The sequence below is a fragment of the Lutra lutra genome, chromosome 5, assembly GCF_902655055.1.
Source record: "Lutra lutra chromosome 5, mLutLut1.2, whole genome shotgun sequence".
NCBI classification, from domain to species: domain Eukaryota; kingdom Metazoa; phylum Chordata; class Mammalia; order Carnivora; family Mustelidae; genus Lutra; species Lutra lutra.
The window spans coordinates 65,552,393-65,579,496 of record NC_062282.1 but is presented as its reverse complement, the minus strand read 5'-3'; the positions used below and the strand labels follow the sequence as shown (position 1 = coordinate 65,579,496).

General features: G+C 51.7%; 1 protein-coding gene across 2 annotated transcripts in view; it reads right to left on the bottom strand.

Annotated features, from left to right (window-relative positions):
- Positions 1-26,642, bottom strand: part of CDHR2 (cadherin related family member 2) — a 36,411-nt gene extending 9,769 nt beyond the window's left edge. For both annotated transcript variants that reach the window (XM_047730621.1, XM_047730622.1), the window contains exons 1-17: positions 26,559-26,642; positions 15,909-15,975; positions 15,565-15,636; positions 11,598-11,737; positions 11,428-11,481; positions 9,927-10,016; positions 7,892-7,981; positions 7,136-7,261; positions 6,918-7,064; positions 6,544-6,619; positions 6,341-6,456; positions 5,988-6,221; positions 4,609-4,764; positions 4,365-4,526; positions 4,032-4,093; positions 3,519-3,762; positions 1,327-1,566 (exon numbers count right to left, since the gene is read on the bottom strand). In XM_047730621.1, the coding sequence (XP_047586577.1) occupies positions 1,327-1,566; positions 3,519-3,762; positions 4,032-4,093; positions 4,365-4,526; positions 4,609-4,764; positions 5,988-6,221; positions 6,341-6,456; positions 6,544-6,619; positions 6,918-7,064; positions 7,136-7,261; positions 7,892-7,981; positions 9,927-10,016; positions 11,428-11,481; positions 11,598-11,737; positions 15,565-15,636; positions 15,909-15,963 (2,064 nt within the window). In that variant the 5' untranslated portion in view covers positions 15,964-15,975; positions 26,559-26,642. The remainder of the gene's footprint in view (positions 1-1,326; positions 1,567-3,518; positions 3,763-4,031; positions 4,094-4,364; positions 4,527-4,608; positions 4,765-5,987; positions 6,222-6,340; positions 6,457-6,543; positions 6,620-6,917; positions 7,065-7,135; positions 7,262-7,891; positions 7,982-9,926; positions 10,017-11,427; positions 11,482-11,597; positions 11,738-15,564; positions 15,637-15,908; positions 15,976-26,558) is intronic.
- Between the last annotated feature and the right edge of the window lie 462 nt (positions 26,643-27,104).

The window sequence follows — 27,104 nt, the reverse complement described above, 5'->3', positions numbered from 1 at the left end:
TCACTCACTAAATGTGGTCCTGCTTTCTTCCTTCTTCATGGCCTACTTCACCCCGAGGACAGTGGAACAAGCTGACAAGTCCTAATTCGGCTCTGTTTCTCCATTTTCCCTGAGGTCTCCCTCTGATCCTTGCAGGGAAGCAGCACATCCCAACCCAGTGGCACTCAGGGCTGCCCTGTGGGGTGGCGCAGGCTGTGCACTGCACAGGCCTAGGGGGCGCCATCCACATCATAGACATTGGAGAGGCACACATTTGTTACAACACTTCTTTAGAGGAAAGTGCCCTGGGGGCTGGTGGCAGCCTAAGAACCAGACAGACCAGGTTCAAAACCCCATTCTGTGGCTCTAGGCAAGACTCTCACCCTCCATGCCTCAGTTTCTTGATCAATAAAATGGTAATCACCATCTCTATCTTGCAGGGCCAGGTGTGCAGTAAACCCTGTAAATGCTGATTTTCACCCCTTCTCTTTGCCTGTGAATGGTGGTGAGGCGATAGGAGAGTTTCAGTAGAACTTCGTGAATTATAGCTAGAACCAATAGAGTAAATAGTTCCTGCCTTATCTGTGGGAGAAACGTTCCAAGACCCTCAGCGGATGCCTGGAACCTGGTACCGAGCCCTGTACGCACGATGTTTTTTCCTGAGCAAATATACCCATGATAAAGTTTAATTTACAAATTAGGCATAGGAAGAGATAAAAAATAACTAATACTAAATAGAACAATGGTAACGATATACTGTGATAGCAGTCAGTGTGAATGTGGTCTCTCTCTCTCCTCTTTCAAAATACGCGATTGTCCTGCATTCGTCCTACTTGTCGTGCTGATGTGAGATGATGACATGCCCCCATACATGAAGAGAGGTGGACCACGTGGGTGTTGTGACGTCACTAGGCTCCCGACCTTGTGATGACCTGATACATCATAATGAGGATCAGCTGTTCCCAGAACGCTGTTGACCACAAGTGACCCAAACTGGGGAGAGTAAAACCATAGAATTAGGGGGCAAATGGAAACACTGGGGACCTCCTCTGGGTCTGGCACTCTGCAAAGCACCTTCCACTCGTTAACTCACTTTCTGGCATTTTTGTCACCATTTTACAGATGAGGAACTTGAGGGCACAGGAAGGCTGAGTGGTTGCCTAAAGCCCCACAACAGAGCCAGAATCCTAACCCAAGCGGCCTGCTTCCAGAACTCTCTTGCCCACCCTACCACAAAGGGCAGAAATTTTATTCCAGCTGGAGGTGTGGGGGTGCCGGCCACCTGTTAGGAGCTCCCCAACACGGGGCCCATCCTGGCATCCTGCCCGCAGCTGAGCCAGGCCTTACCTCCACATTGATGGTAACGTTGACTTCGGTGCTGAGGACCGGCTCGCCGCAATCAGACACAAGCACAGTCAGCACGATTTGGCCCCGCAGGGCAGGTTCAATGGCCTCTCGGTCCAGGGGCCCCAGGTTTCTGAGGACCCCTTTATCGGGGTCTACCGAGAAGTTATGGCTGTAGGTGCCGGGCAGCAGGCTGAAATGCAGACGGCTGTTGTTGTTGTCGGGCTGGTCATCGTCCCGAGCCTATGTGAGAACCAGCATCAAGCATCAGTTACCAGGGCTTCCCAGCTCCCCAGCGCCTCCCCTGCAGCCTGGCTTTCCCCTCCAGCACCGGCCCACAAGGGCAGTAACCAGGCCTAAAGCCGGTGGGACACGGGCTCATCTCTCGGCCTCAGTGTCCCATCAAGGAGGGTCACATCAACAGCTTGCAGGATTCTGAGGTCTTCAGCCCTGAGCTCGTTCCTCGATCCCACAGACATTTACTGCACACTGCCAGGTGTCTGGCCCCATTTTAGACACTAGAGCCGTGAACAAGACAGTGCCCTTAGGGAGCTGAGGTCCTAGTGGACAGGAGGCATGGGGCAGCATATCATAGATACTCAAAAGTCAAAAGCAAACAAGTGTAAACTGGGGTGAAGTCCAACAAGATTCTGATTTTTCCACAATGACTACTTTAGTGCTGCTTTGTTTAAAACAGCTGATTCTTCACCCAACTCCTGTGTGTGTGTGTGTGTGTGTGTGTGTGTGTGTGTGTGTGTGTGTTCTTGTCCTGCCAGCGTCCTGAACATGTGCTCAGTTTGCCTTTGGGGTGACCCAGCATGAAGACTACAGCAGGTTCCATCATGCTCCCGGGCCTTTGCATAGGCCTTCCCCTCTACACCCCTCTGCCTGACTCCGGGCCAGGCTGGTGATTCCCCTGGGCCTCCACGTCCCCTGAGCTATCTTCAGCACAACACAAGTGACACCCTTGGGTGACTCTCCAGCGCTCTTCCCCTGAGAGTCCTGTGTGGCGGGCATTACGGTAGATTCGTCTCAGAGGACTGGGGCCCAGCAGAGAGCCTAGTGCATAGCAGGTTTTTCGGCAAACGTGGCTTTGAATCCAGAGCCTTTTCCCTTCCTCCCTTCCCACCCCCTCCCCCATTCTTGCATCTCAGATCCTTTGGTATGTTGTTTATTAAATGCCTCCCCTACAGACAGCCAGAGATGATTTTTCCAGTAGCCTGATCCTGTCTTTTCCCCTCTTAGCACTTTGAATTCAGGCCAGTTAATTCACCAAGCGCGTCTCAGGGCTCCTGTTAGTTACAGCAGCAGATCTGAAATGCTCCTGCCCCAAGGAACCCACAGACCAGAGGAGCAAGAAGCAAAGGCCCAGGTTTCCCTGGCAGAAAGTTCTGGGCTCTGGTTTCAGGGCTGCCACCTATTGGCTATGCCACCCAAAAAAGTCGCTGAACTTCTCTGAGCCTCGGGGTTCCCCTTCTGTGACCTGGGGAACATCAGAGCATCTACTTCCCATGTCAGTCAAGACACCAGAGATGGGAATGTGCTCTGGAAACCTCACAGCTCCAGGAGTGGGAGAGCGCTCTGTGGCCACGTGATTGTCATTCTGAGCACCTGGTTTCTTTCCCACTTCTTCCAAGGCCCCCTTTTCAGATGACTCTGGGAGACACGTGTCTCTGATATGTCTTTGGAGCCAACCGTGGGTTTTTATCTCATAGACTCTGTGAACCTGGCTGCTGTTATTTCCCTTTTTGCACTGGCCATCAGGAAGCTCAGAACTGAATGTTCAGCTGCCCTCCTGGCAATGGCATGGTTCTCTGTTCTAACTTTACTTTTGTGCCCATTAGCAACACCACTCTCATTTTCTCTTTTTCCTTATTTCTCCAATTTTTTTTTACCTGACCTTTTAATCAAAGTCACCTCAAATCCTTTCTGGAATGAGACAGGGGCTGGAATTAAAAGGGCCAATATGTTTTTGAGGGTGTGCTCTGTGCTGGGCTTTGTGCTGAACACTTTACACATATTATCTCATGATTCCCCAGTGACCCTGGGAAAAAGGACCATGATTGTCCTCATTTTCCAAAGAGGAGACAGAGGCCCTGAGAGATGGATTAACTTTCTCAGGAACCACAGAGGAGAGCCCAGATTCCAACCCAGGGCCGCCATGATCACAGAGCCCGTCCCTGTCCTATCCGCACCTGGATGGTCACAAAGACATCGCCCTCCTCCTCCTGGACAAAGATGTTGTAGGAGCCGCTGACCACAGGCTTGTTGTCGTTGATGTCCAGCAGGACAATGTGCAGCGTAGTGGAGGCTGCCAAGTTCCCACCGTCCGTGGCCTGCAACGTCAGGTAGTACTCGGCCTGCTTCTCTCGGTCCAACACCTCACCGTTCCTCACTGTCACTGTGCCTGAGCCCTGGTCCACCTCAAAGATGTCTGCCCTGTGCAGCGTGGCCAGAGGGAGCCAACAAAAATACGAGATGTCCACTTAAATTAGAATCTCAGATAAACCGTCAAAAATATTGAAGTATGCCCCCTGCGATATTTGCCATCCACTCATACTAAACAGATTATCCGTTGTTTATCTGAAATTGAAATGGAACTGAGTGTCCTAGAGTTTGCCTGCACCCTAGCGCCACAGCAAGGCAGCCAGGCAGGCCCGGGCCCCGCTCATCTGCCTGCCCCCCCTCCGCCCACCCTGAGACCTTACCCGTTCCCTGGAAGCAGGCTGTAGGTGATGCGGCCCCCCTCTCCTGTGTCAGGGTCAAAGGCCTGTGGGGCAGAGAGTTAGACAATGGGACATGGTTTGGAAATGATGGTACTCGCTGCCAGCCAAGCGATCAAAGGGGACAGGGCTGTACAGGCTTCCAAGAATGCCTGACACACTCTGATTCACAAATAGACACCCCCACACACACGCGTGCATGCTGGCTCAAGCCTGAGGACATCAGATGATAGAGAGACATGGGCAGGGTCACGGTCCCCAGGTCTGTGTTTTTCCATGTCTCACCGAGCCCAGCCCCACAGGGTCCCCCTCACTCACATGGATGTTGTCGGTGACCACAGTGCCGTCTGCACTGTGCTCCCAGATACTGAGGTTGTAAAAGCTGTAGGGGAATGTGGGCCGGTGGTCATTAATGTCTCTAAGGTGGATGGTCACCAGAGCGACGGAGGCGTTCCCACTGACCGAGTCAGTAGCCACAACCTGAGGATAGAGGAAGAATCAGCAGTGTGGGGACCAGAGGGCCCATGGGCTGGGCTCCCTGCTGGCCCAGAACACCCCTCACCTGCACCAGCATCACTGTCTTATTCTCATAGTCCACCAGCGCGGGAGCTCTCACCAACACCTGCACGTCCGTGGAGCCTGCTGCCCGATCCGGGGAGATGCTGAAGGCCTCAGCATCAGGTCCACCCACAGATAGCAGGAAGGTGCCATTGCTGCCCTGTGGAGATGGGCTTAAGTTATAGTAGAGACCCCAACCCCTGCAACACACCACCCTGCCCCTTGCCCCTAATCCTGGCTGTAGGTGCCTATGTCAGGAGGCCCTGCCTCTGAAGTCCCATGAGGGGAGGCTCTCAAGAGACTGAGGCAAGAGGACCCTGGGGAAGCCGGGCTGCTCACTATTCCCTGCAAAGGTGGGCTCGTTAGAAGATGTCTGCAGGTGACTGGGCTCCTGGTTTGGGCTGGAAAGACAGAGCCTGGACACATTCCCCTCACTCCCAGAAGACATTCCTGAGTCTTCTTTACCAACCCCAACTCAACACAGTCAGCCATCCATACCAACACCAACCACCAGCAGCATCCAAAGTCACCTGGCTACCCACATCACCCTCTATTCCACACACTTTCCACTCCACTCAACGCCAACCACCAACTCAACACACTTGCCCACCTACCACAACCCGACACCTCCTCCACCCACATTTTGTACCGACTCAATATCACCAAATACTACCAAACATTGTCTATAGGTAGTCATTGTTCAATACCACCCAGACTGCCCACCACTCAGTATCAATGTTCACTTAAGAATACACCTCCAGGGGTGCCTGGGTGGCTCAGTGGGTTAAAGCCTCTGCCTTCGGCTCAGGTCATGATCCCAGGGTCCTGGGATCGAGCCCCACATCGGGCTCTCTGCTCAGCGGGGAGCCTGCTTCCTCCTCTTTCTCTCTCTGCCTACTTGTGATCTCTCTCTGTCAAATAAATAAATAAAATCTTAAAAAAAATAAAAATAAAAATAAAAAATAAAAAGAATACACCTCCAACTTCACACCCACTCAGACTACTTTATGCTCAACACTGCCACATCCCCCAACATTCCTCAACTTCACCAAGCACCCATCACCACCCTCTCCTCGACACCATTCAGCATTACCTAGCATCCAGTATCAACCCCCACTCAGTGTTGTCTTTCTGCTTACCTGCACCTAGCACCGCCCTGAGCACAAAACTACACACCATTGTAACATCACCCAACATTTCCAAACGTCACCGAACAACTCCGATTTCCCACCGCCGCTCATGACCATCACCACCATCACCCACCCTCCGCTCCCCTCCCCACTTCGTATCTGGGTACCTTGTTCTATGGGTCACTCCTCACCATCTCCCCTAGCCATCTCCCACCATCCCTCACCAAGCCACCCCTTGTCTGGGCACCCCGACCTTGTCTGGGTCGTAGACCACCATGGTGAGGCTGTCGATAGGGATGCGGGTGGAGGCATGTTCATCCACGTAGCCGGTGAAGTTGACTTGGGCCTCTTGGGGGGAGAAGGTGCAGGCCAGGAGGCTGCAGTTGTAGAACTCAGGTTTGTGGTCATTGACATCTGTCACCATCAGCGTGACCCATGTGCTCGCCTTGGCATTTTGTCCATAGATGTTGGGGCGCATCTCAGTGGCCTGGGACCCGAGCAGAAGCCAGAAAGCAGAGGTCAGAGAACCAAGGCTCAGAGAGAACAGAGATCAAAGGTCAGAAGTTGAAGTTCGGGTACAAAAGCGCCAGTGGACTCCTCACTCACCGTGACCTGCACCTTCACCTCCTCATCCTCCTCCAGCAGCTGCTCACGATCCAGGGAACCAGTGACCCTGATCACCCCATCCGGCCCGATGTCAAACCAGCCGGGCATTGTGGAGTCTGGAGAGAGGCAGTGGGAGCTGCTGCTTCCAGTAGCTCTGGCAGAGCCCCATCCCTTCCTCCACCTGGGGACACACCCATTCTCACTGGAAATGCTGTAGGTCACCGGGTCATTAATGCCTTTGTCACTATCCACAGCCTCTACCTTCAGCACCGATTCTCCCTGTGCAGAGAACCAGGTGGATCAGCGTCCCAGGCCCTTTTCTGCCTCTTTTTTTTTTTTTTTAAGATTTTATTTATTTATTTGACAGACAAGAGATCACAAGTAGGCAGAAAAGCAGAGAGAGAGAGGAGGAAGCAGGCTCCCCGCTGAGCAGAGGGCCTAATGTGGGGCTCAATTCCAGGACCCTGAGATCATGACCCGAGCCGAAGGCAGAGGCTTAACCCACTGAGCCACCCAGGCGCCCCCTTTCCCTGCCTCTTGTGTCCACCCAGACGCCCCCCCAGGTCCTCTGGCACACCTGGGGTGCATCCTCAGCCACAGAGGCCGAGTAAATCTCCCTGACAAACTGGGGGTCCAGGTCTGGCTCATCGACCACAGAGATGGACAGGAAGACATGTGAGGAGTTGCGGATGATGAAGGTGTTGTTGTATAAGCCACCTGAGTCCTGTGGGGAAACGGGTCTCCGTAAGGCCAGGCCTCAGGTTGTGGGGCCCCTCCATCTGTACCCCCACTCACAGAGGCCTTCAACTCCAGCTGATAGAAGGCACTCTTGTTGTTGTAGCTGAGGCTGCCATTGAGGATGATGGAGCCATTGGGTAAGATCTTGAAGAGGTGCTGGCTCTCCTCAGTGCTAGGGATGACCTAGGGCAGAGCACAGTCAAGCCAGAACCTCTCTCAGACAGACTGGGACTTGACCCCTCACTCTGCTATTGATCAGCCCTGCCACCCTCACCAGGTCACATAACCTCTCTGAGCCTCAGTTTCCACCTCTGGGAAATGAGCTCAGATATGTCAGCAGCAGGTTGAGAGGAAAGTCAAATGGGGTAATGAATGTGCTAGGCTCATCATAGGCACTTGGGAGACAGGAGCTATATAGCTAGCAAACTTGTCTTCAGGAGAAATGGGGTCACAGCCCCCGCTGTCTGTGTGACCTTGGACAAGACACTGTACCTCTCAATTTCCTCTTCTGTGTATCAGACACCTGGTGATGTCACACGAACCCAACAGGGATGCAGACAGTGTCCCAGGCAAGAGGGTGGGGAAGAAGGGAAGAAGGGTCCTGTCCACAGAAGGGACCCTCCTTAGGTAGCTTGGCCAAGTGAAGTTCAGAGGGGGCCAGCAAAAGGTTTGGAAGCCGGGGCTGGGCCACCACTAAGACCCTATCCTCACCCCAACACTCAAGGTTCCTGTAGGCTGTGTGTGACATGCTGCCCCCTGGTGGCCATGAGAGGCAGTGGGGCCCATATTCCCACAGGACTGGCCCACGCTCACCTTCTCTATGGAGTACACCACCACTCCTGCAAACCCCGTGTCTGGGTCCGTGGCCAGCACAGAGAATACCAGGGAGCCGACTGGCAGGGTCTGTAATGAGGAATTCCAATCCATCCCCTCCATTACCGAGCACTCATGTCCACCCCCCGAACTTGTGTACCCAGTTGTACCATAGACATAAAAAAACCTGAAACCCAATGTTCCCCTTTCTTTCCCACCTGGGCTGGGCCTCTGGACACAGTTTAGGGGAGAGAGAGCAGGGAACAAAGTACAGTCATTCCAGAACCAAGGATGTGCCACTCCCCTGCTCTTCCTGTGGGCTTTCTACAGCATACAGCAGTACATTCCAGACAGCACTCTGCAGAGCTGGAAGGTTCTCTGGGGAGGCCTTTGCCCCTGTGACCTGTCCACACTTTCAGTATTTCCACACAGTGGCCAACGTGATCTTTGAAAATCATACATCAGACCACATTACTCTTGTGCTAAAACCCCCCCAATGGTTCCCCAGAATGCAGTCCACCCTGCTTCTATAGCCCTTTGAGGTCAGGCCACTGGCTAATTCTCTGAGCTCACCTTCTCCTCACCTTCTACCCCCCATTCACACCAGCTTCCTGGCTATGCCTAGAACACTCCAAATTCATTCCCAGCTCAGAGCCATTGAATCTGCTGTTCCCCTGTCTGGAACATTCTTCTCCTGGAGCATCCCACAGCTGGCGCCTTCTTGCCATATAGGTCTCTGTTCAGATGTCACCTACTCAGAAAAGCCTTTCCTGGTCACTCAACCTAAGCAAGCCCCCTTCCTGGTCACTTTCTTTCATTTTACCCTGTTTTATGCTCCTCGTAGAGCTTAGTGCCACCTGAAATAATCCTGCTTATTTAATGTTTCATTGATTATTATCTATATTCTTCATTAGAATGCGAGCTACTGAGGGTGGTAAGACCAGGTCTGCCTTATTTACCAGTTAGTCTCAGCACCAAGGACAGTGCCTGGTATCCAGTGGGTGCTCCATCAAAGTCTGTCAAATGGCTACCTGGACCTCACTGGTTTTATACCTGACCTAGTGTGTGGACCCACACCCCTTACATCTTCAAAGCCACATGGTTATGAAGATCCAGGAGCGGTGTTGTGATTGCTGCTCAGGGACCATTGGGGAACCTCCTCCCCATGCAGGTGGTTCTAGTGGGCCTGTCCTCCCCTGCTGGGGGGGGGGGGCTCATGATGTAGACCTAGCCAAACAGAGTATTCTGTGCCCCTAGGTTGATAGGCACGTGACCCAAAATGGGCCAATGATAGTCAATCCTGGAGTTTTGGCCAGGACAATGGAGAAAGAGACAGTCTATGTTCAACTTGCAAAGAGTGGAGCTGCTCTCTTATCACCACAAGAGAGAATGGCCCTCTTACCCAAGGATGGGGGCAACAAGATAAGCAGAGCTGAGAGGTAGAGAGAAATCTCTTTTTTTTTCTTTTTTAAAAAAGATTTTATTTGTTTATTTGACAGAGATCACAAGTAGGCAGAGAGGCAGGCAGAGAGAGAGGGGAAGCAGGCTCCCTGCTTAGCAGAGAACCCGATGTGGGACTCGATCCCAGGACTCTGGGATCATGACCTGAGCCGAAGGCAGAGGCTTAACCCACTGAGCCACCTAGGCGCCCCGAGATATCTCTTCTTGATGGCAAGGCTTGAGTACTTGGATTCATTGTGCTTGAAGTTAGTATACCTCTAAATTTTTCAGATACATGAAAAAATAAATTGTTTTTCAAAAAAATTTGCTTTCATAACTGGAATCATTCTCATCCAGTCTTGTTGTTTGTAACATGTTGCTGTAACTATTCCATGGGGTTACATTCCCCTGAATTTGGTTTCTGCAGCTACCCCTTTTAAGGTGTGCTTTTCCCCGATCCTGGACACCCCCCCCCCCCCACCGCTGGCTGTCTCTGGTCCTTTGCACCCTGAGAAGAGCTTCTGGGAAGCCTGCATCTCACACACACACACACACACACACACACACACACACACCCCTCTAGGGCAGATGTTACCTCATTGATGCTGGTGGAGAAGCCAGTATTCTGGAAAACGGGAGCATTATCATTTCTATCTTCTACAATCACCTGCATTGTCCTTTGCACCTGCAGGTGAGAAACCCCAAGTGAGCCTGGAAAATGCAAGAGCTTGAGAAGACAAAAGGAGAGTCTGGCTGGGACTGCAAGTTGGCTTCGTTTCTGAGGCACTTTGGCAATATTTGGGGTACTCTCGTTTTTAATACAATTTCAAACACCAGAATATAGTACACAAAACTCCCAAATCTCTTCACCCAGATTTAGTCATTGTTTGATCTCTCTCTTCACATCTTTACAGAACCATTCCAGAGGAAGTTGCAGACATAATTAGGTCATTTTGAAAAAATCTGAAATGTGTCTGATCTACTACAGGAATGTTCATTTCAGATTTGTTTGCCATAGTTTTAAGCTGCGGACAACCTAAGTGTCTGTCCAAGGAGACCAGCTAAAGCATCATGGTATGTCCCCACATGGAAAATAGTACAAGAAACAGGCAGCTCATGAGGAGACACGGGCAGAGCTCCAAAACTGACTGTTGAATTGGACAGGGCAATTCAAGATACTATGTTCAGGTGGCGCCTGGGTGGCTCAGTGGGTTAAAGCCTCTGCCTTCAGCTCAGGTCATGATCCCTGGGTCCTGGGATCGAACCCCTTATCGGGCTCTCTGCTCAGCGGGGAGCCTGCTTCCTCCTCTCTCTCTGCCTGCCTCTCTGCCTACTTGTGATCTCTGTCTGTCCAGTAAATAAATAAAATCTTTAAAAAAAAAAAAGATACTATGTTCAGTAGGATCCCATCTGGGTTTCAGGAAATGCACCAAAACTACAATCTTTCTTCCAGGGATGCATATATATGTAAATGTATAGCGAGGGGTGTGGCAGAACTGTGACTAGAGGCTTTGGCTGGGAGTGGGCTGGGAAGGGTTTACCCAGGGGACTCAAGCTTGAGGGGCAACTTTTAAGATGTTTACAAAGAGAATATATTCATGAATATCCAAGTCATTAAAATGATTTTTCTTAATGGACAGGGTTTGGGGAGTGTATTTTAAAGACAAAATCCTCAACTTTCACAGAGGTAAGGCACAGTGGTGTCAGCGTGTCATTTAGAAATCTGAGTGCTGACACCAACACTTTTAGCCCGGAGAGTTGAAAATACTGCCTCGGAAGAGCTAAGAGAGGGAGATATTTAGCACTTGTTTTTTATTAACATTTGTATTAACATAAATTAATACAATTAAACTTATGATGTAGGTGAGATCTTTATGTAACTAAAGTAAATTAATAATAATGTTAAAATCTTGGTAATATTGTGTGGCCCAAAATGGATGAGTATAATTTAGATGAAAATAAATATTGAATTCAGTTTTTGTTAACTAGGGCTCTCTCTGCTTGCTTGAGGTAGGGGATGCAGGCAGGAGGGGCCCCTAGTGCCCTGCTCTCCGATTCCAGGGCCATCTCCCCTCCCCTCCCCGCTTCCAACTCACTGGCTTGTTGTGCTGGTCGGTCACGGAGATGATGATTTGGAGTAAGTAGGTGGTCTGCAGCGGGCAGGGAGAAGAGGTCCAAGGTGAGCCTCTGCTTGGGATAAGGGCACAGGGAGGGCCCTCACCTCCCCACGCCCCTCCCAGGGTCTCCCCAGGCTGCTGCCATTTACCTCATAGTCCAGAGGGTGAGCCAGCTTCACTTCCCCGGTGGTCGGGGTGACAGAGAAGACGGAGGCATCTGGGCCACTAATCGCATAGGTCAATGTATCATTGTCCTGGTCCTGCGCGACCAACCAGAAGGCCTCGACACCTGGAGATGGGACAGGGAATGCCCATGGTCCATGGGCTGGGCTAGGGGGCCTGTCTTCTCTGTGTGCAGAAATCTGGGACCTCCCAGCCGCCAGGGTTCTGGCCGTGGTGGCCATAAACGTCAGGTTTGATTTTGTTGCTTGGCACCTGCACAATGGCTTTGATAACAACATGCTGATTTCCTCCAGGGGAAGACCCCTTCTGCCCTGGACATGGTAGGGTGGGCTGCGATTCAGGCATCACTCTTTCTCCTGGCCCTGGAATTCCCTTCCTGGCATTCCTTGAGAGGAGACCAAAGACGGCTGGAGGGGAAGTGTCTGGCTGTAGCTGTTGGGGACATCCTTGGACGGGGGACTCCTGAAGTCCCTCTGGGGGTGCCTGGGCCACCTCAAAGCCCTCCCTTCACCCAGAGAGCTTGCTCAAAGCCTGCCAGAAACCCCACCTGATCTGGTGAGCATCCACTGCTAGCCAGGGGCCCCCACTCTTTCACTGTGCCCCAGAGGGCATGTCCCTGGGGAGGGCAGGGGCTTGGAGATATCGGGGGACTCGCAGATCCCAAGGCCACCAACTCTCCAATCTCAAAGAAACTTTTTACAGATTCAACCAGCCCCTCTCCAAGACCTTACATCCATTATCCCACCCAGCCTCTGCTCTGCCACTGAGAAACATTACTCTCTTCTCAGCCACCCCCTTCCATTGTCAGACAACTATCCCTTAGCAAGGGCTTTCTCCATTTTCCCAAAGTGTGTTTCCCTGTAAGTCCTGGCTGTGGGGACCCAAAGGCCTCATCTCTTCTGTCCATGAGGTATGGAACCCAGGGCCTATGAGACTTTTAGGAGACCTACAAGAATGTTTCATTTCTATCATAAAACATAATTTTAATATAGAGTCAGGGACCCACAAAGTTCAAAAGTGCCACAACAAATTCCATGTGGCCCTGCGGCCCCATGCTCAGCCTGAGGGCCTCAGCGGACCAGCCCACCCCTCCTGCCCATGACACCTCTTCAGGGACAGGTTCCGCATTGTGCCCCCAAGGCTGCTCTTCTCTGGCCCAACAGTCCCAGCTCCTCCCACAACTCCTCAGAAAGCTTGGTTATAGTCCTTCCCCACCAAGACCCCCTCCTCTAGGAAGACCACCAGACCAACGTTCTGCAAAGATGATGTCAGTGTCTACTTTATGTTTCCTCGATTGTGAGACACACTATCAATGTAATGACTGCTTCTGGGGGGAGAAAAGTCACTCTGTGTTAAATGACTATCTCAATGGTAAGATACATCCCGATTCACTTAAAGAGCAAAAAGATGTGGCCTTTACACCTAAGGAAATCCAGGAGGTGTGTGGGCGGGCATAAACCCTTACTTGTATATATTTGACTGGGGGCATAGAAGCATGCATCAGGGAGGAAATGCTCTTTTTTCTCTTTTTTAAGATTTTATTTATGTATTTGACAGAGAGGGAGAGCGCAAGAGAGGGAACACAAGCAGGGACAGTGGGAGAGGGAGAAGCAGGCTTCCCACTGAGCAGGGAGCCTGATTCGGGGCTCGATCCCAGGACCCCGGGATCATGACCTGAGCCAAAGGCAGATGCTTAACTGACTGAGCCACCCAGGTGTTCCAGAAATGCTCTTTTAAAAGTTGACCTGAAGGGGAGTTGGATGGGTCAGTCGATTGAGCCTCCAATTCTTGATTTCAGCTCAGGTTGTTGTCTTGGGGTTGTGGGATCTGGGTTGTGGGATGAAGCCCCAGGGCTGGGGTCTGTGCTGAGTGTGGAATCTGCCTGAGTGTCTCTCTCTCCCTCTGCCCCTCCTCCCTGCTCACACACTCTCTAAATAAATAAATAAATAAATAAATAAATAAATAAAATCCTTTTTTTAAAAGTGGCCTAAAAAAATTAAATGTAGGCATGCCTGGGTGGATCAGTCATTAAATATCTGCCTTCAGCTCAGGTCATGATCTCAGGGTCCTGGGATTGAGCCCCACATCAGGCTCCCTGCTCGGTGGGGAGTCTGCTTCTCCCTCTCCCTCCTCTCCTGCTTGTGTTTCCTGTCTCACTGTCTCTCTCTGTCAAATAAATAAACAAAATCTTAAAAAAAAATTAAATGTAACATATCAATAAAATCTACAAAAATAAAAGACCTATATTAGGTCTCTGTATATTAAGAGTTATATATGTTTGGGGTGTCCAGGTGGCTCAGTAGCTTAAGCAGCTGTCTTCGGCTCAGGTCCTGATCCCAGGCTGCATCAGGCTCCCGGCCCACTGGAGAGCCTGCTTCTCCCTCTTCCTCTGCCTGCTGCTCTGCCTACTTGTGCTCTCTCTCTGTCAAATAAATAAATAAAATCTTAAAAAAAAAGAATTATGTATGTTTGTCACTAAACTAAAATTGGTATTTAAAACATCATAATTATATATATATTTTTTTAAAGTCTGCCTGATGAAACAGATCTGTGGTACAGTGTTAGTGTCAGGAAAAGAAGTCTTGTGTAGGGAAGAAAGGACAGGAAGTGACCAAAGGGACGAGAGAGGGGGACCTGGAGCTGTTGGCAACTTCCTAGTTCCGGATCCAGTGGTAATTCCATGTGATTCAATGCACTTTCCTGCGCATATATTAACTTCAAAATAGAAAGTCTAAATGACATACTTGAAAAAAAAAAAATCTCACGGAACGTGCTCTCCCATGGTAAGAGAGCCATAGAATTTATCTCAGGAAGAAGGAAATCGCCCTTTGGTTTAAGAAAGCCCAGAGCAGAGCCATGTGGTTATCAAAGATCCTCATTTGATCTGGCTCGGGGAAGGAGGTGCACTGCTCTGAACAATAAAGTTATTCGTTTTCTGTTTCGGGGGGGGGGGGTGCGGAGGGCAGAGTGTGCAGGAGCCCCAGGGCTGGGGAGTCGAGGAGACATCTTTCATTTCCATTTCCCCAACCCATATCCTGCCTGCTGGGAATTAGGTCTTCAGTCCCTGCAGCTTCTTCCAAAACAATGCTTCCCAGATGTCATTCCCTCTTGTATACTGCTGCGATCTTTACCATATCCAATGTCTCATTCTTTATGATCCTTCTTTTAATCAACTTAGCATTTCATGTAAATACACTTATTTTAAATAAGCTTTAGGGATGCCCGGGTGGTTCAGTCAGTTAAGTGTCTGACTCTTGGTTTCAGCTCAGATCATGATACCAGGGTCGCGGGGCCAAGCCCCACTTTGGGCTCCACGCTCAGTACCGAGTCTGCTTGAGATTCTCTCTCCCTCTCCCTCTGCCCCTGTCCCCATGCATATTCTGTCTCTCAAATAAATTTTTAAAAATCTTTTCAAAAAAGAAAATAAAAGCAAGCTTTAGATTGTGGCTGTAAATAGAAATCCATTTCACTTGCCATAGATAGAAAGCAGCTCTATGAACAAAGGCAATGGAAGTAAAACACAATTATTAACTTCCGGTGAGAAGTCTGTGAAAGGCTTTGAGCCTGAGACCTGCTTCCTGTTTAGGGGGGAGAAAAGCAGGGAGTGGAGGGAGGTTAGCAAGTGTGAGAGATGGGAGAGAAAGAACGGTCCCAGATGGGTCCTCTCTCTTTGGGCCATCGGAAACACCAGCCAGAGATGGGAAACAGGAAGAATGTTCTCGTGGGGTGTCTTGGTTACTTGACGCCATGTGAGGGCCCTGACACAAAAGCTGAAGAGAAGAAAACAAATTCTAGAACAAACTCCCTCCTGGCCACCTTCGCCCCATGACGAGCCATGGGGCCGCAGGATGGGAAGCAACCCCATAAGGGAGACCCTGGGACCCTCTGTGGGTAAGGGCTTGGCACAGTCTGTGCACAGGGATGGTCACTCACCCACTGGTAAGTCCTCGGGCAAATTCACTCTTGACATGTTTTTTAAGAACACTGGGGCCGTGTTGGCTGTCACTGTAGGAAGAGAGAGCACTTAGAACACTTGGATGCCCCTACGAAGCCTGACCCCCTCCTGCCCTCTGTGGGAGCCCACACCAGTCCCAGCTTCAGCCCAGCTCACCCGCCTGGGCCTGGACTCCTCCCTAGGCCTCCCCAGGGCCGCCAAGCAGGGGTCTGGGTCATAGGAGCTGGGAGTTTGCTGACGAGGCAGTGTCACTCTCTTCTGGAGGGTCCTGCCAAGGATCTCCAGGCTAGTGTTACTCTAGTGGGGGAGGGGAAGTACCCACCAGACACCACAAGGGTAAGAAGCAGGAGGCAGGACAGCCACGGCCATGCCATCATGTCTGGAAGGACCTGAGGGAAGAGGGAACAGGGAAGGGGCAACTGTCCCCAGGCCCCCCTCCCTTTGGTGGACCCTCCCTCTGTCTGGGTCTGAGCTGAGCCCACCCCCCACTCCAACTCAGCAGTTCCCCAACCTCCAGGGCTCCTGTCACTCACTGCCTTTTTCCAGATGTTCCAGGGTAGTGGGGGGGAACCCAGAGGGGTAAGCAGGGTAGCTGAGCCTGGTCCAGAATTCCAGCCTGAGAATGACCTTAAGCTTGACTCCAGAATTCAGTGTCTTGTGTAACAGGGACAGCTGTAAGCACATTACATGTGTAATCTCACTATCCTTGCAACTATGAGGTAGCTGAGAGAGGAAGGGGCTTTCCTGAGGCCGCACAGGGCATCAGTGACAAGACTCTGCTCTGAACACGGGAGTTTGGGACTCCAGAATTCATTTCCTCAACCACTAAACTACCCTGCCTATTTCAAGTGTCTACGCTAATAGCATACTTCAAAATCAGGTGCCTAAAGAGGGACTGTGACTTATCGAGGACAATCCAGATGTTCTGTGGGTGGTCAAGTTCCTTTGCCCTACTTGCTGATGCATTTAACAGCCGCCTTGGCAGGCTTTCCCAAAGTGTGCTCCCTGGAACCCTGGCCCTGTAAGATGGGAGGGTTCCCTAGTCAAGTCAGTTTGGGAAGGACTCCAAAGCCATGGGAGAACCAAGAGAAAATGACCCCAATCTGTGGCCGATTCCAAAAGATGAGGGTCCTCCAAGGGAGAGAGAAAGAGACAGCAGAGCAAGAAGGGCTGCCACAGCTGAACCTTGACAAAGAAACTGCATCAAAACCCGGAAGTCTTCTCCCTCATGCCATGCTCCCCTCCTCCCAAGTTCCCGCCTCAGGGATGCACCCATTTGCCCAGGTCACCCTTGACTCCCCTTTTCTGGAGTGCCCCTATCCAGTCTCTGATGACTCCTGCGTTTCTCTCCATCCCACAGTGGCTACACTCACAGCCACCTTCCCCCTTCGCCTGGCTCAGCCCTCCTCCAGGCCTCTCTCCCTTCAGTCTCTAATCCAGTCCGCTCAGCTCAAGTAATCCTTCCTTAACTCCTCTGATGACCTCCCTCCCCATTCCAAGCCTTTTTTTTAAAAAAAGATTTTATTTATTTGAGATAGAATGAGAACAAGTGAGAGAGAGACAGAGCACAAGAAGGGGGAGCAGCAGAGGCAGAGGGAGAAGCAGGCTCCCCAATGAGCAGGGAGCCTGATGTGGGACGCGATCCCAGGACCCTGGGATCATGACCTGAGCCGAAGGCAGGTGCTTAACCCACTGAGCCACCCAGGCACCCCCCATTCCAAGCCCTTTAATGGCTTCCCACCACCTGAGTCCAAACGCCATAGAAGGGCTTCCATAGACCCTCCATGTCTGACTGCCACCTCCCTCCCCCGGGTCTTTTCTAACCATTTCTAACCATGCCCCGTTTCACCCCTCATGCCTCGCCAGGCCACAGGTACACCCCGTTTTCCTTCACTGCTGGGAAAACCACAGGCGTATCAGGAGGGTTGGTAATCTTAAATATCTGCTGACATTTCCTGAGCACCTACCATGTTCTGGGTACCCTGATTCATTCATTCATTCATTCATTCATTCTTTTAATAATTATCTAGGGATGTCCATGGTCCCCTATGTGCTAGACCTTTTTCCCAGCACTGGGAGAATAATTACGAGCAAAAGAGCCAAGGGGATGCCTTCATCGAGCTGACAGCTTAGTGAATAAGACAGACCCTGAACAGGTAAACAAGTGTAACTGCTTGCTGCCTTCCGTGCTATGAAGAAAGAGAATGAGGCTACTGTGAGAGCCTGAAGAAGGCTGCTACTTTAGGCAGATAAAGAGGGCCACAAACCTTCTGACTCTGCTCCCAGCAAGAGAGGAGATGTTTTTATTTTCTCTATTTATGAGGTTTTAACATCTCGGGGGCCTCACCGGCCTTTCCCAGGGGAGCTAGTTCCTAGAGACGGCAAATGACTTGCCTGCAAACACTCCTCTCCTATACAAACCAACCAATCCAGAGCCCACACTCCAACTCCCTCCTTTGTCTAACTCACACACCAAGTCAGAGTTGTCCCTGCCCTGAGTCTCCCCAGGACTAAGCAATGGGCAACTAAGAACGACCCCTTTAGCCAGTGCAAATTATTCCAACTGTTCAGTCCTCAGCTTGCTCTACTGGTTGACCTGCAGCTTTTCCCGCCTTCCTCCCCATGGAAAACGCATTAAGGCTCTAGATCATGCTTTCGCCTTTCTCCTTCTGCCTCCTGACCGAATGTTCCCCCCATGTGGCCGTGCATGGTATGGCAAGCCCCCTTCTCTAGAAAATCGTGACAAAAATCTTCTCTCAATGGCCTTAGGCTTTCTTTGTTGTTACACAGCCATCTCCATAAATTAAAAATCCCACTGGTTGGGTGCCTGGGTGGCTCAGTCGTTAAGCATCTGCCTTCGGCTCAGGTCATGATCCCAGGGTCCTGGGATGGAGCCCTGCTTTTCCCTCTCCCACTCCCCCTGCTTATGTTCCCTCTCTCGCTGTCTTTCTCTGTCAAATAAATAAATAAAATTTTTTTAAAATCCCACTGGTTTTATAATTAAGACATCTGGGCAGCCGCCATGACTGATGGATACAATATGGCCCCAGAGATGCTGTGCCCTCTCCAGGCCTTGGCCCCCAGAAAGAAAGCCCCAGCAGTCTCTTGAAGAAACTCACGTGGACAAGAACCAAAGCCCCTGGCCAACAGCCCAGTTGAGCTCCCAGCAAATAGCCAACATCCACCTGTGTGAGTAAGCCATGGGCATAAACCATCCCAAGATGGATGCTCTCCCTCCCAATGAGCCACCCATGCTGAGCCCCGCCCAAAGGGCAGATTTCTAGTCATAATAAACGGCTGCTACTGTTTACCAGTAAGTCTTGGGGTGGTGTGTTATGTGGCAGAGGCTAATGGGAGCATACAGGGTGGAGTCTCTGAGGAAGGGACATGTCTGAAGGGTAAGAAGAGGGCATCCCGTGAGGAGTGGAGGAGGGAGCTTCCGGTTCAGCACGGAGGATTCAACATTTATCTCCACTTCCTCCCTCTTGAAACCTCATTAAAATGGTGGTAAAGATTTTAGAAGTTCAACAGAGTTGATGAGAGATGAACAACTTTTCAAGCTAGTGACAGTTAAAATTTTTTTTCTTTTAATGTACTCAACAGAGAGAGAGAGAGAACACAAGCAGGCAGAGCAGCAGGCAGAGGGAGAGGGAGAAGTAGGCTCCCTACTAAGCAGGGAGCCCGAGGCAGGGCTCCATCCCAGGACCCTGGGACCATGACCTAAGCCGAAGGCAGACCCTCAACCGACCAAGCCATCCAGGTGCCCCAAAGCTAGTGACACTTAAAACTAGAGGGGGGGGGGCGCCTGGGTGGCTCAGTCAGTTAAGTATCCGACTCTTGTTTTCAGCTAAGGTCATGATCTCAGGATTCTGGGATTGAATCCCGTGCTGGGCTTTGCACTCAGTGCCGAATCTGCTTGTCTCCCTCTCCCTCCGCTCCACCCCCACCTCAAAACAATTAAATAAACAAACAAACAAATATAAGTAAATAAAACAAGGGTAGGAATGGCACCCACAGGAAGCCAGCTCAAAACCCTAGCAAGGCTGAAGTATTGAAGGTTCTAGAACCCTCTGAAAACAAAGGGGTGGGGTGGCCTAAAAGCGGGAAAATTGGTTAAAAGTATCCATATGGGGCGCCTGGGTAGCTCAGTGGGTTGAGCCTCTGCTTCGGCTCAGGTCATGATCCCAGGGTTCTGGGATGGAGCCCCATATCGGCTCTCTGCTCAGCGGGGAGCCTACTTCCCCCCTCTCTCTGCCTGCCTCTCTGCCTACTTGTGATCTCTGTCTGTCAAATAAATAAATAAAATCTTAAAAAAAAAAAAAGTATCCATGTCAAGTCATTAGACTCCCAGATACCACTCCCACTCCATGCAGTAAGGGGCTGACACCCTACCCCCCAACACTAGACAATGTACCTGGAGGCTCCTTCCTGGAAAGACTGAATCAGAGAGCTCTGGACTCCAGGGCACTAGGACTGGTGGAGGTGGGGCCCCACAGCAAAACAGGGGACTACGTGAAAGACTACACAACAAATGGGGACACTCTCAGCCCCTCTCCCTGTCTCATTCCCTAAAGAACTGACAGATGATAGGACATTTCCCCGTTGGGTCACCCTGGGAGGCTCAGTCAGTGAAGCATCTGCCTTCCCTCAGGTCATGATTCCAGGATCCTGGAACTAAACTAAGGATCCATGTGGGGCTCCTTGCTCAGCGGGGATCCTGCTTCTCCCTCTCCTCCCAGCTCGTGCTCTCTCTCTCTATCTCTATTGCTTTCTCTATCTTTCTGTCAAATAAATAACATCTTTTAAAAAAACAAAAATGATAGGGGCGCCTGGGTGGCTCAGTGGGTTAAAGCCTCTTCCTTCGGCTCAGGTCATGATCCCAGGGTCCTGGGATCAAGCCCTGCATCGGGCTCTCTGCTCAGCGGGGATCTTACCTCCTCCTCTGCCTGCCTCTCTGCCTACTTGTGATCTGTCTGTCAAATAAATAAATAATTTAAAAAATCTTAAAACAAAAACAAAAACAAAAACAAAAATGGACACCTCCCCCAACCACCAGAAATAAAAAAAAAAAAAACCAGATAAAATGGACCATTCAAGAGAAAAAACCCCACAGATTCTGAAACGTGGGGGCCTCCATTGGATCACTTTACAAAGTGGCTTCCAAAAGACAAGCCCCCCCACCAACCCAGGGACATCACTGGACCCAGAGCCTTGTTCTTAATCATGAATAGGGAGCATCAGACGCTGAAGGGAAGACAGGTGGCATCACAGGCTAGAGCTGCTACTGAAAGCCGCCATAGCTTCAGGAAGTTTAGAAGCTGGTTGGCATTATGTTCGTGGCTTGAAGTGAGCCCGGGTGGAAGCATTTACACCACAGAAACAGGCAAATACAACACATCACGGAAACCTGAACACTAGGGACAGATGCCGAAAAATCCAAACCAAATCAAACAAAAATGTGGGAAAAGGCAACTCAGAGGTGGATTGTTATTATAAATCTTGTAGTATTATTTAAATTTTTAAAAATTCAGTGGCCAGCGGGTAGAGCATGCAACTCTTAACGTGGGGGTTGTGAGTTCGAGTCCCATAATGGGTGTACAGAGTACTTAAAAATAAAATCTTAAAAAAAAAAAAATTCACGGGGCGCCTGGGTGGCTCAGTGGGTTAAGCCACTGCCTTCGGCTCAGGTCATGATCTCGGAGTCTTGGGATCGAGCCCCGCATCGGGCTCTCTGCTCGGCAGGGAGCCTGCTTCCTCCTCTCTCTCTGCCTGCCTCTCTGCCTACTTGTGATCTCTCTGTCAAATAAATAAAAATAAAAATCTTAAAAAAAAAAAAATTCAGTCTCAGGACACCTGGGTGACTCAGATGGTTGACCTTTTGCTTTTGACTCAGGTCATGATCTCCGTGTCCTGGGATCAAGCCCCCAGTGAGCAGGAAGACTGCTTCTTCCTCTCCCTATGCCTCTCACCGTTTGTGCACTCTCTCTCTCTCTCTCTCTCTCTCTGTGTTTATCTCTCTGTCTCAAATGAATAAGTAAAATCTTTTTTAAAAATTCATTCCCATGTTACACTGCTAAAGCGAGCACTGTTACAAGGTTGCTCCGGGTAACTCTGCCAATATGAGAGATGGCCCCTGGCCAACTAAGAACCAGGTGTGTTCCAGAAATTGGAAAGAGGGGCCCTGTGGCTGGAGCAAAGGGAGAGAGGGGCAGGGATGGGGAGGCAGGCAGAGGCAGATCGTGCCTGGCCCCATAAGACTCGGTGAGGACGGTCTGCTTTAGTCTAAGGAAAACAGAGGGTCATTTCAAGGTTTAAGCAGGGGAATGACAGAGACTAATTTGCTTTTCTAAAAGATCTTTCTAGCTGCTACGTGCTGGTGGGTTGAAATGGTGGCAGCAGGGCTGGAGAGAAGAGGCAGGAACAGAGATTTGGAGAGATTTGGAGGCAGGACATTTGAAATTCACATAATTTAATCTCCCCAGGAACCCACTTTGCAGACAGAGAACTCAGAGGAGCTCACAGCTAGAAGGGAGGGAAGGGTGCAGCCCTCACCTTCCCCCAGGGCTCCAGCAGGAGGGGAAAACCCCACATAAGCTGTGAACCCCAAACCTTCAAAAGATTTGTCCTCTCTGACTGGTAATCCAGCTAACCGAAAATAAGGAATCTCTTGCTGCGGCAAACTGTTCATCACAAGCAGTTATTTATAATCATGGAAAACAGAACTAAACTAAGTGTGGAAACACTAAGGAATGGTCAACAAAGCTGTCACCAAGGCATCAGTGGATACGTGGCAGCTGTTAAGGGTCACGAAGGAGCAGCAATACCTGTCATAGAAGGAATGTCTACTTTGAGTCAGACAATGAGCTGGACACGACTTAACCAGAGAACACTGGAGATAGGCTCTACTATGCCCACTTTACAGATGGGGAAACTAAAGGTCAGAAAGACAAATTGCTTACAGACCTAAGAGGCAGCAAAGGCTCTCCAGAGGGGCAAGTCGATGCCCTCCTCTGAGCCTATTTCCTCAAATTTTTTTTTTCTAAAAGATTTTATTTGTTGATTTGAGAGAGAGAGCGAGCAGGAATTGGGGGGTTTGGGGGTGGAGGGGCAGAGGGAGAGGGAGAGGCAGACTCCCCTTTGAGAAGGGAGCCCAGTATGGGATTCGATCCCAGGACCCTATGAGGTCCTGGGAGTGGAAGGCAGGTACTTCACGGACTGAGCCACCCGGTAGCCCCTACCATTTCCTCATTTGTAAGATGGGACTGACAGCTCTCAGAAGTCGTAAAACGTGGGGGAGGGAATGAAAATAGATTGTGCCAGCTCAGTGCCCCGGGGCACAGAAGGTGCTCAGCAAATGCAAATACCCTCCTTCTGCCTGTTGTGGGCTCGTCTTTACCTTCTGACTGCTACTGCCAATCCTCCGTGAGACACCAGCCATGAGACATGAGCCATGTTCTGGAGGGTGCTGGCTTGATGGAACTGAGGTCAAGTGTAGAGTGTGAGGCGGTCCTGGAGCTGGGCGTGGACAGGGGGTTGGGGTGGAGACAGTAGTTTGGTTGGGGGTAGAGGTGACAGTGGGGCTGGAAGCGGGGATGGGGATGGACACACTGGTAACATTTGTGATGATGAGCGTGGAAAGACAGGTGGAGCTGGTGGAGGCTGCGGTGGGATGGTGGTGGGATGGTGGTGGGATGATGGTGTGAGCGCACAGCGAGCCCACAGATGTTAGACACCAGTGATGGTGGCATCCATCGTGTGAGCAAACTCCAGGGCACCTTAACCCTGGCTGGATGCAGCCAGCCCTGACGTCCCCTCTCTGTGCGATCTTGGACCTCACCTCTCACCTCTTTGGTTCCCCTCCTTCCCCTCCTTCAGAAGTGAGTCAGTCCCACAGGACAATTAGTCATTAAGCATGCTGCCACAGGAGTGCAAAGTGTGCTCTTCACTATGACAAAGTGCAATTGGGAAAACAGGAAACTCCTGCCCTTGGGATCCAGTCCTCGAGTGGAAAAAATAGTAAGGATGAGCCAGGTGCTGCGACTGGCACACCCTGAGCCATTCAGCCCTCTGCACGCCATGGTCCAGGAGCAGAAGGGACATGATCCGGTCACTAATGGGATCAGAACCCAGAGCGGGAAGTCTGTGCTCTCTCTTTCCCAGCTTCCAGTTTGCTCTTCCTCATCAGCCAGACTTCCCCCAGACACAGAAGAATCCCCTAGGGGAAGGTAGAGGGACAACAGCCTTAATAGGCAGCTTCACCCTCCAGGATCCCTGATGCCTCCACCTCCAGGCCCCCTCCTTAGAGCCAGCTACACTCTTTCGCTCATGGAAGCTTCTTCCAACTTCTCCCTCCCATTCTCACAGGCCTCTAGAAGCCTGATAATCCTTACTCAGGGCAAGAGTGATGACCCTCTACATTAGCGTAAGGCAGACCTGAAGTCTTTCCCCTGCATCTAATCCAGACCATTCTCCTAGAAGGCAGAGGTGGCTGTCAATCCCCTTTAAACCTGAGCTGGGGGAAGATAAGGCTCCTGCCCCATGCTTCCAAGTCAGCTGGGGGCAAAACTGGGATGCCACCCCTCAGCCTCCCGTCCCTCCCAGCCCAGTGCTCGTTCTTGCTGTGGTCCTGGCCTCTCCTCCCCACTTCACTGCCTCTGAGCTCGGTTTCCCACAGTCTTGGCCCCTTGTTCGAGACTTTTTACACACACACAGACACACACACTCATTTGATCATAATGAGGCCAAAGTTCTTTGGTCCAGAGTGTCATCTTTGGATTTGGTCATTTGAAAAAAATTCACAGGGCCTGTGTGAGCTAGAGAAGGAACAAGAATGAACCTGCCCCACCAATGAGCCTTCCCACTCACTGGGCACAACACAGACCTCTGCCAGGGCTCAGGCTGGCTGGGGGACACACTTCCTGCCCCTCAGCCTGGTGGGCTACATCCTCATAGGTCCTGACTCCTTTTCCCACACAAGCTCCTCCCCCACCTTTTCCTGTGGTCCCGAGGCACTGAACGCTCCTTTCTCAGTCCCCACCCTCTATTTTCCTCCCTCCATGCATTTGCATATGCCAGGCCTTCTGCATCTGTGTAAATTTTCTCCATTCTCTGAGGCCAGGTCAGGTGCAGAGCCTGGTTTATGCATTGACGGTCCCTCCTCTGGCCCTGAGGTTCCTGGCCTCCCAGCAGGAGCAGGGGACAGAGCAATTGCAGATGAATAAGACAGGAATGGAGCTGCCTCTGGACTGGGACTGGGGGAGATCTGGACGATGCCCTCGCCAGCCCCTGCCCCCCAGGCTTCCACAGTGCCAACCCACCCTGGGCCTTCCCTGGGCCGTCTGCCCAGGGCCTCTGCTATGCCGGAGGTGGGGGGCCTGGGTGGGAAGGAGGCAAACTCACCCCAGCCCCAAATACCATGCGGCCACTCCCAGACGCTCCTCTTTCCTCCTCTCCACCCCTCAGTTTGCCTTCTAAAAGCTGGGACTATCTACATCCTAGAAATTCCAACTTCTTTACCCCCACACTTACTTACTCTCCTTACTCTCAAAAAGGGCTGCTTGGAGAAGCGTCAAGAAAGGACACAGAGGTGAATCGGGAGTTCCTGAACCCCTGGGAGGCCCCTCGGGTTTGGCACAGGCGCACTCGCCCTGGGCTTTGGCAGCACCGGTTCCTTGACCCCAGTGGGCCGAAGCACCAGCCGCAGCTCCCAACAGCCCGGGGCTCCCAAACTTTCTCCCAGACTGGGAGTGAGGACCCCAGGTGTACCCAGGGCCTCTAGGAGGACCAGAGAGGGAGGCGGCCCTCATCATCCACAGGCCACCAAAGAGAGAACTCGGCCACCAAGGCCGCTGCCGCCTCCAGCTCACCACATACTTTCACTTCCGCTCTGTTTCCTTCTCACAGCTGTGCCCCTGCTGAAGGCATTATCGTCCCAGGGCCCAGGTGAGAAACTGAGGCTCAGAGAAGCTCAGAGAGGGATGTCCAAGAACAAGGGACAGAGCATTAGACCCGGACTAGCTCCAATTCCAGGAGTCCCTGGGCAAGCCTTGGTCGGGGCTCCACTGGACTCCATGGAGCCCTATGTATACCCACAAGGCAGATGCCAGCCCACCCAGGGAGCACTGGTGCAAAGATGTGGACCCCAAGGGCACTGGGCTCCCTGCCATGGAACCCCTCCAGTGCCCATCACCCTGGCTGCCTCAGTGACAGACAGGGAATGGGGTCAAACGGCCCTGGTTCAGATTCCAGAATCTTCCTTACTCACTGTGTACCTCCCCTGCCCCCTGCCACCAAACCCCAGGCAAGCCCTTACTCCCTCTGGGCCTCAGTTTCCCTGCAGAGAGATGGGGTGACATTAAGAACCACATAGTCTACACACAGGTTTCCATCCATGATCCCACTGTTCCCGAGCCCGGGCATCTGGTGCCCTAGCCTGCCTCAGGGAAGAGGCCCACCCTGCCCCTGGCTCTCAGCTGAGTCTCCAACTGGCACACCAGGCCTGGAATGAGCCAGAGCTGAGGGCCAGCCTACACTCAGTGCCAACCGGACACATCCTAGCGCTGGCTGGAGTGGCCGTCCATCCACGGTAGACCACTGGCCCACCTCTGCCTCCCGGTTCTCCAGTTTCTTTCCTGTGCTGGGACCAGCCTGCTTCTACAGATGTGGCAACAGAGGTCCAGAAGAATTCCAGAGCCCCCCAAAGCCAGGATGGATCTGGGATCTGGACCCAAGCAGTTGGGCTCAGAGCCCTGTTCTTTCTCCTTGAGCTCTGGGGCCCCCCAGCTCGGCCCCTCTGTCTTTAATCAACAGCCCCACCTGAAGATGCAGACAGCCTGGGACTCAGCTCCAGATTCGCCCAACTCAGCACCAGTGCACCCACCCACCTGGGTGGGACCCCCTGGGTTCCCCTGGGCCCCTACTCCTGACCAGAAGACTCCCGAGCCCCTGCGGCAGCCAGGCTCTGCAGTCCTACCTGGGCCCCAAAAGGGGCCGCGGATGCGGCAAATGGGCTCCGGCGGGCACCGTCTGGGGCCTGCCACAGCGCAGCCGGCAGACTTTGGCACCATCTCCTCCTCCCTTGAACAATCATTAACTCTGCCAGAGACCACACCCCCCAGGAGGGGAAGTATGGGACCGACTCCTCAGCAGGTGCTGACCATGGCTGGTGAGGGGGCAGGAGGGCAGGATGGAGGCGGTCCGACCCAGTACTCTCAGGACAGGATGCTCAGGCCCCAGGAGAGAGCGCCTGGCAGAGCCTGAGCCCAGAGGACCTGGGACCCAGGCCCAGCCCTGGGGCAGGCAGGAGGTGGGGAAGGGGACAACGGAAAGTCCGGACAGTCTGAAAGTGACACCTAGCCCCTCCATCCCCACCAGGCTATAAAGGGCCTCAGTGACAGGGAGCCGGTGGAGAAGGGGAGAGAGTGGTTAAGTCAGGAGAAGGAACTAATAAGCAATCAAATATGGAGATTCCAGAGGGCATCTTGAGGTTTTCAGAGAAGGGTGAGAGCAACCCTGAACT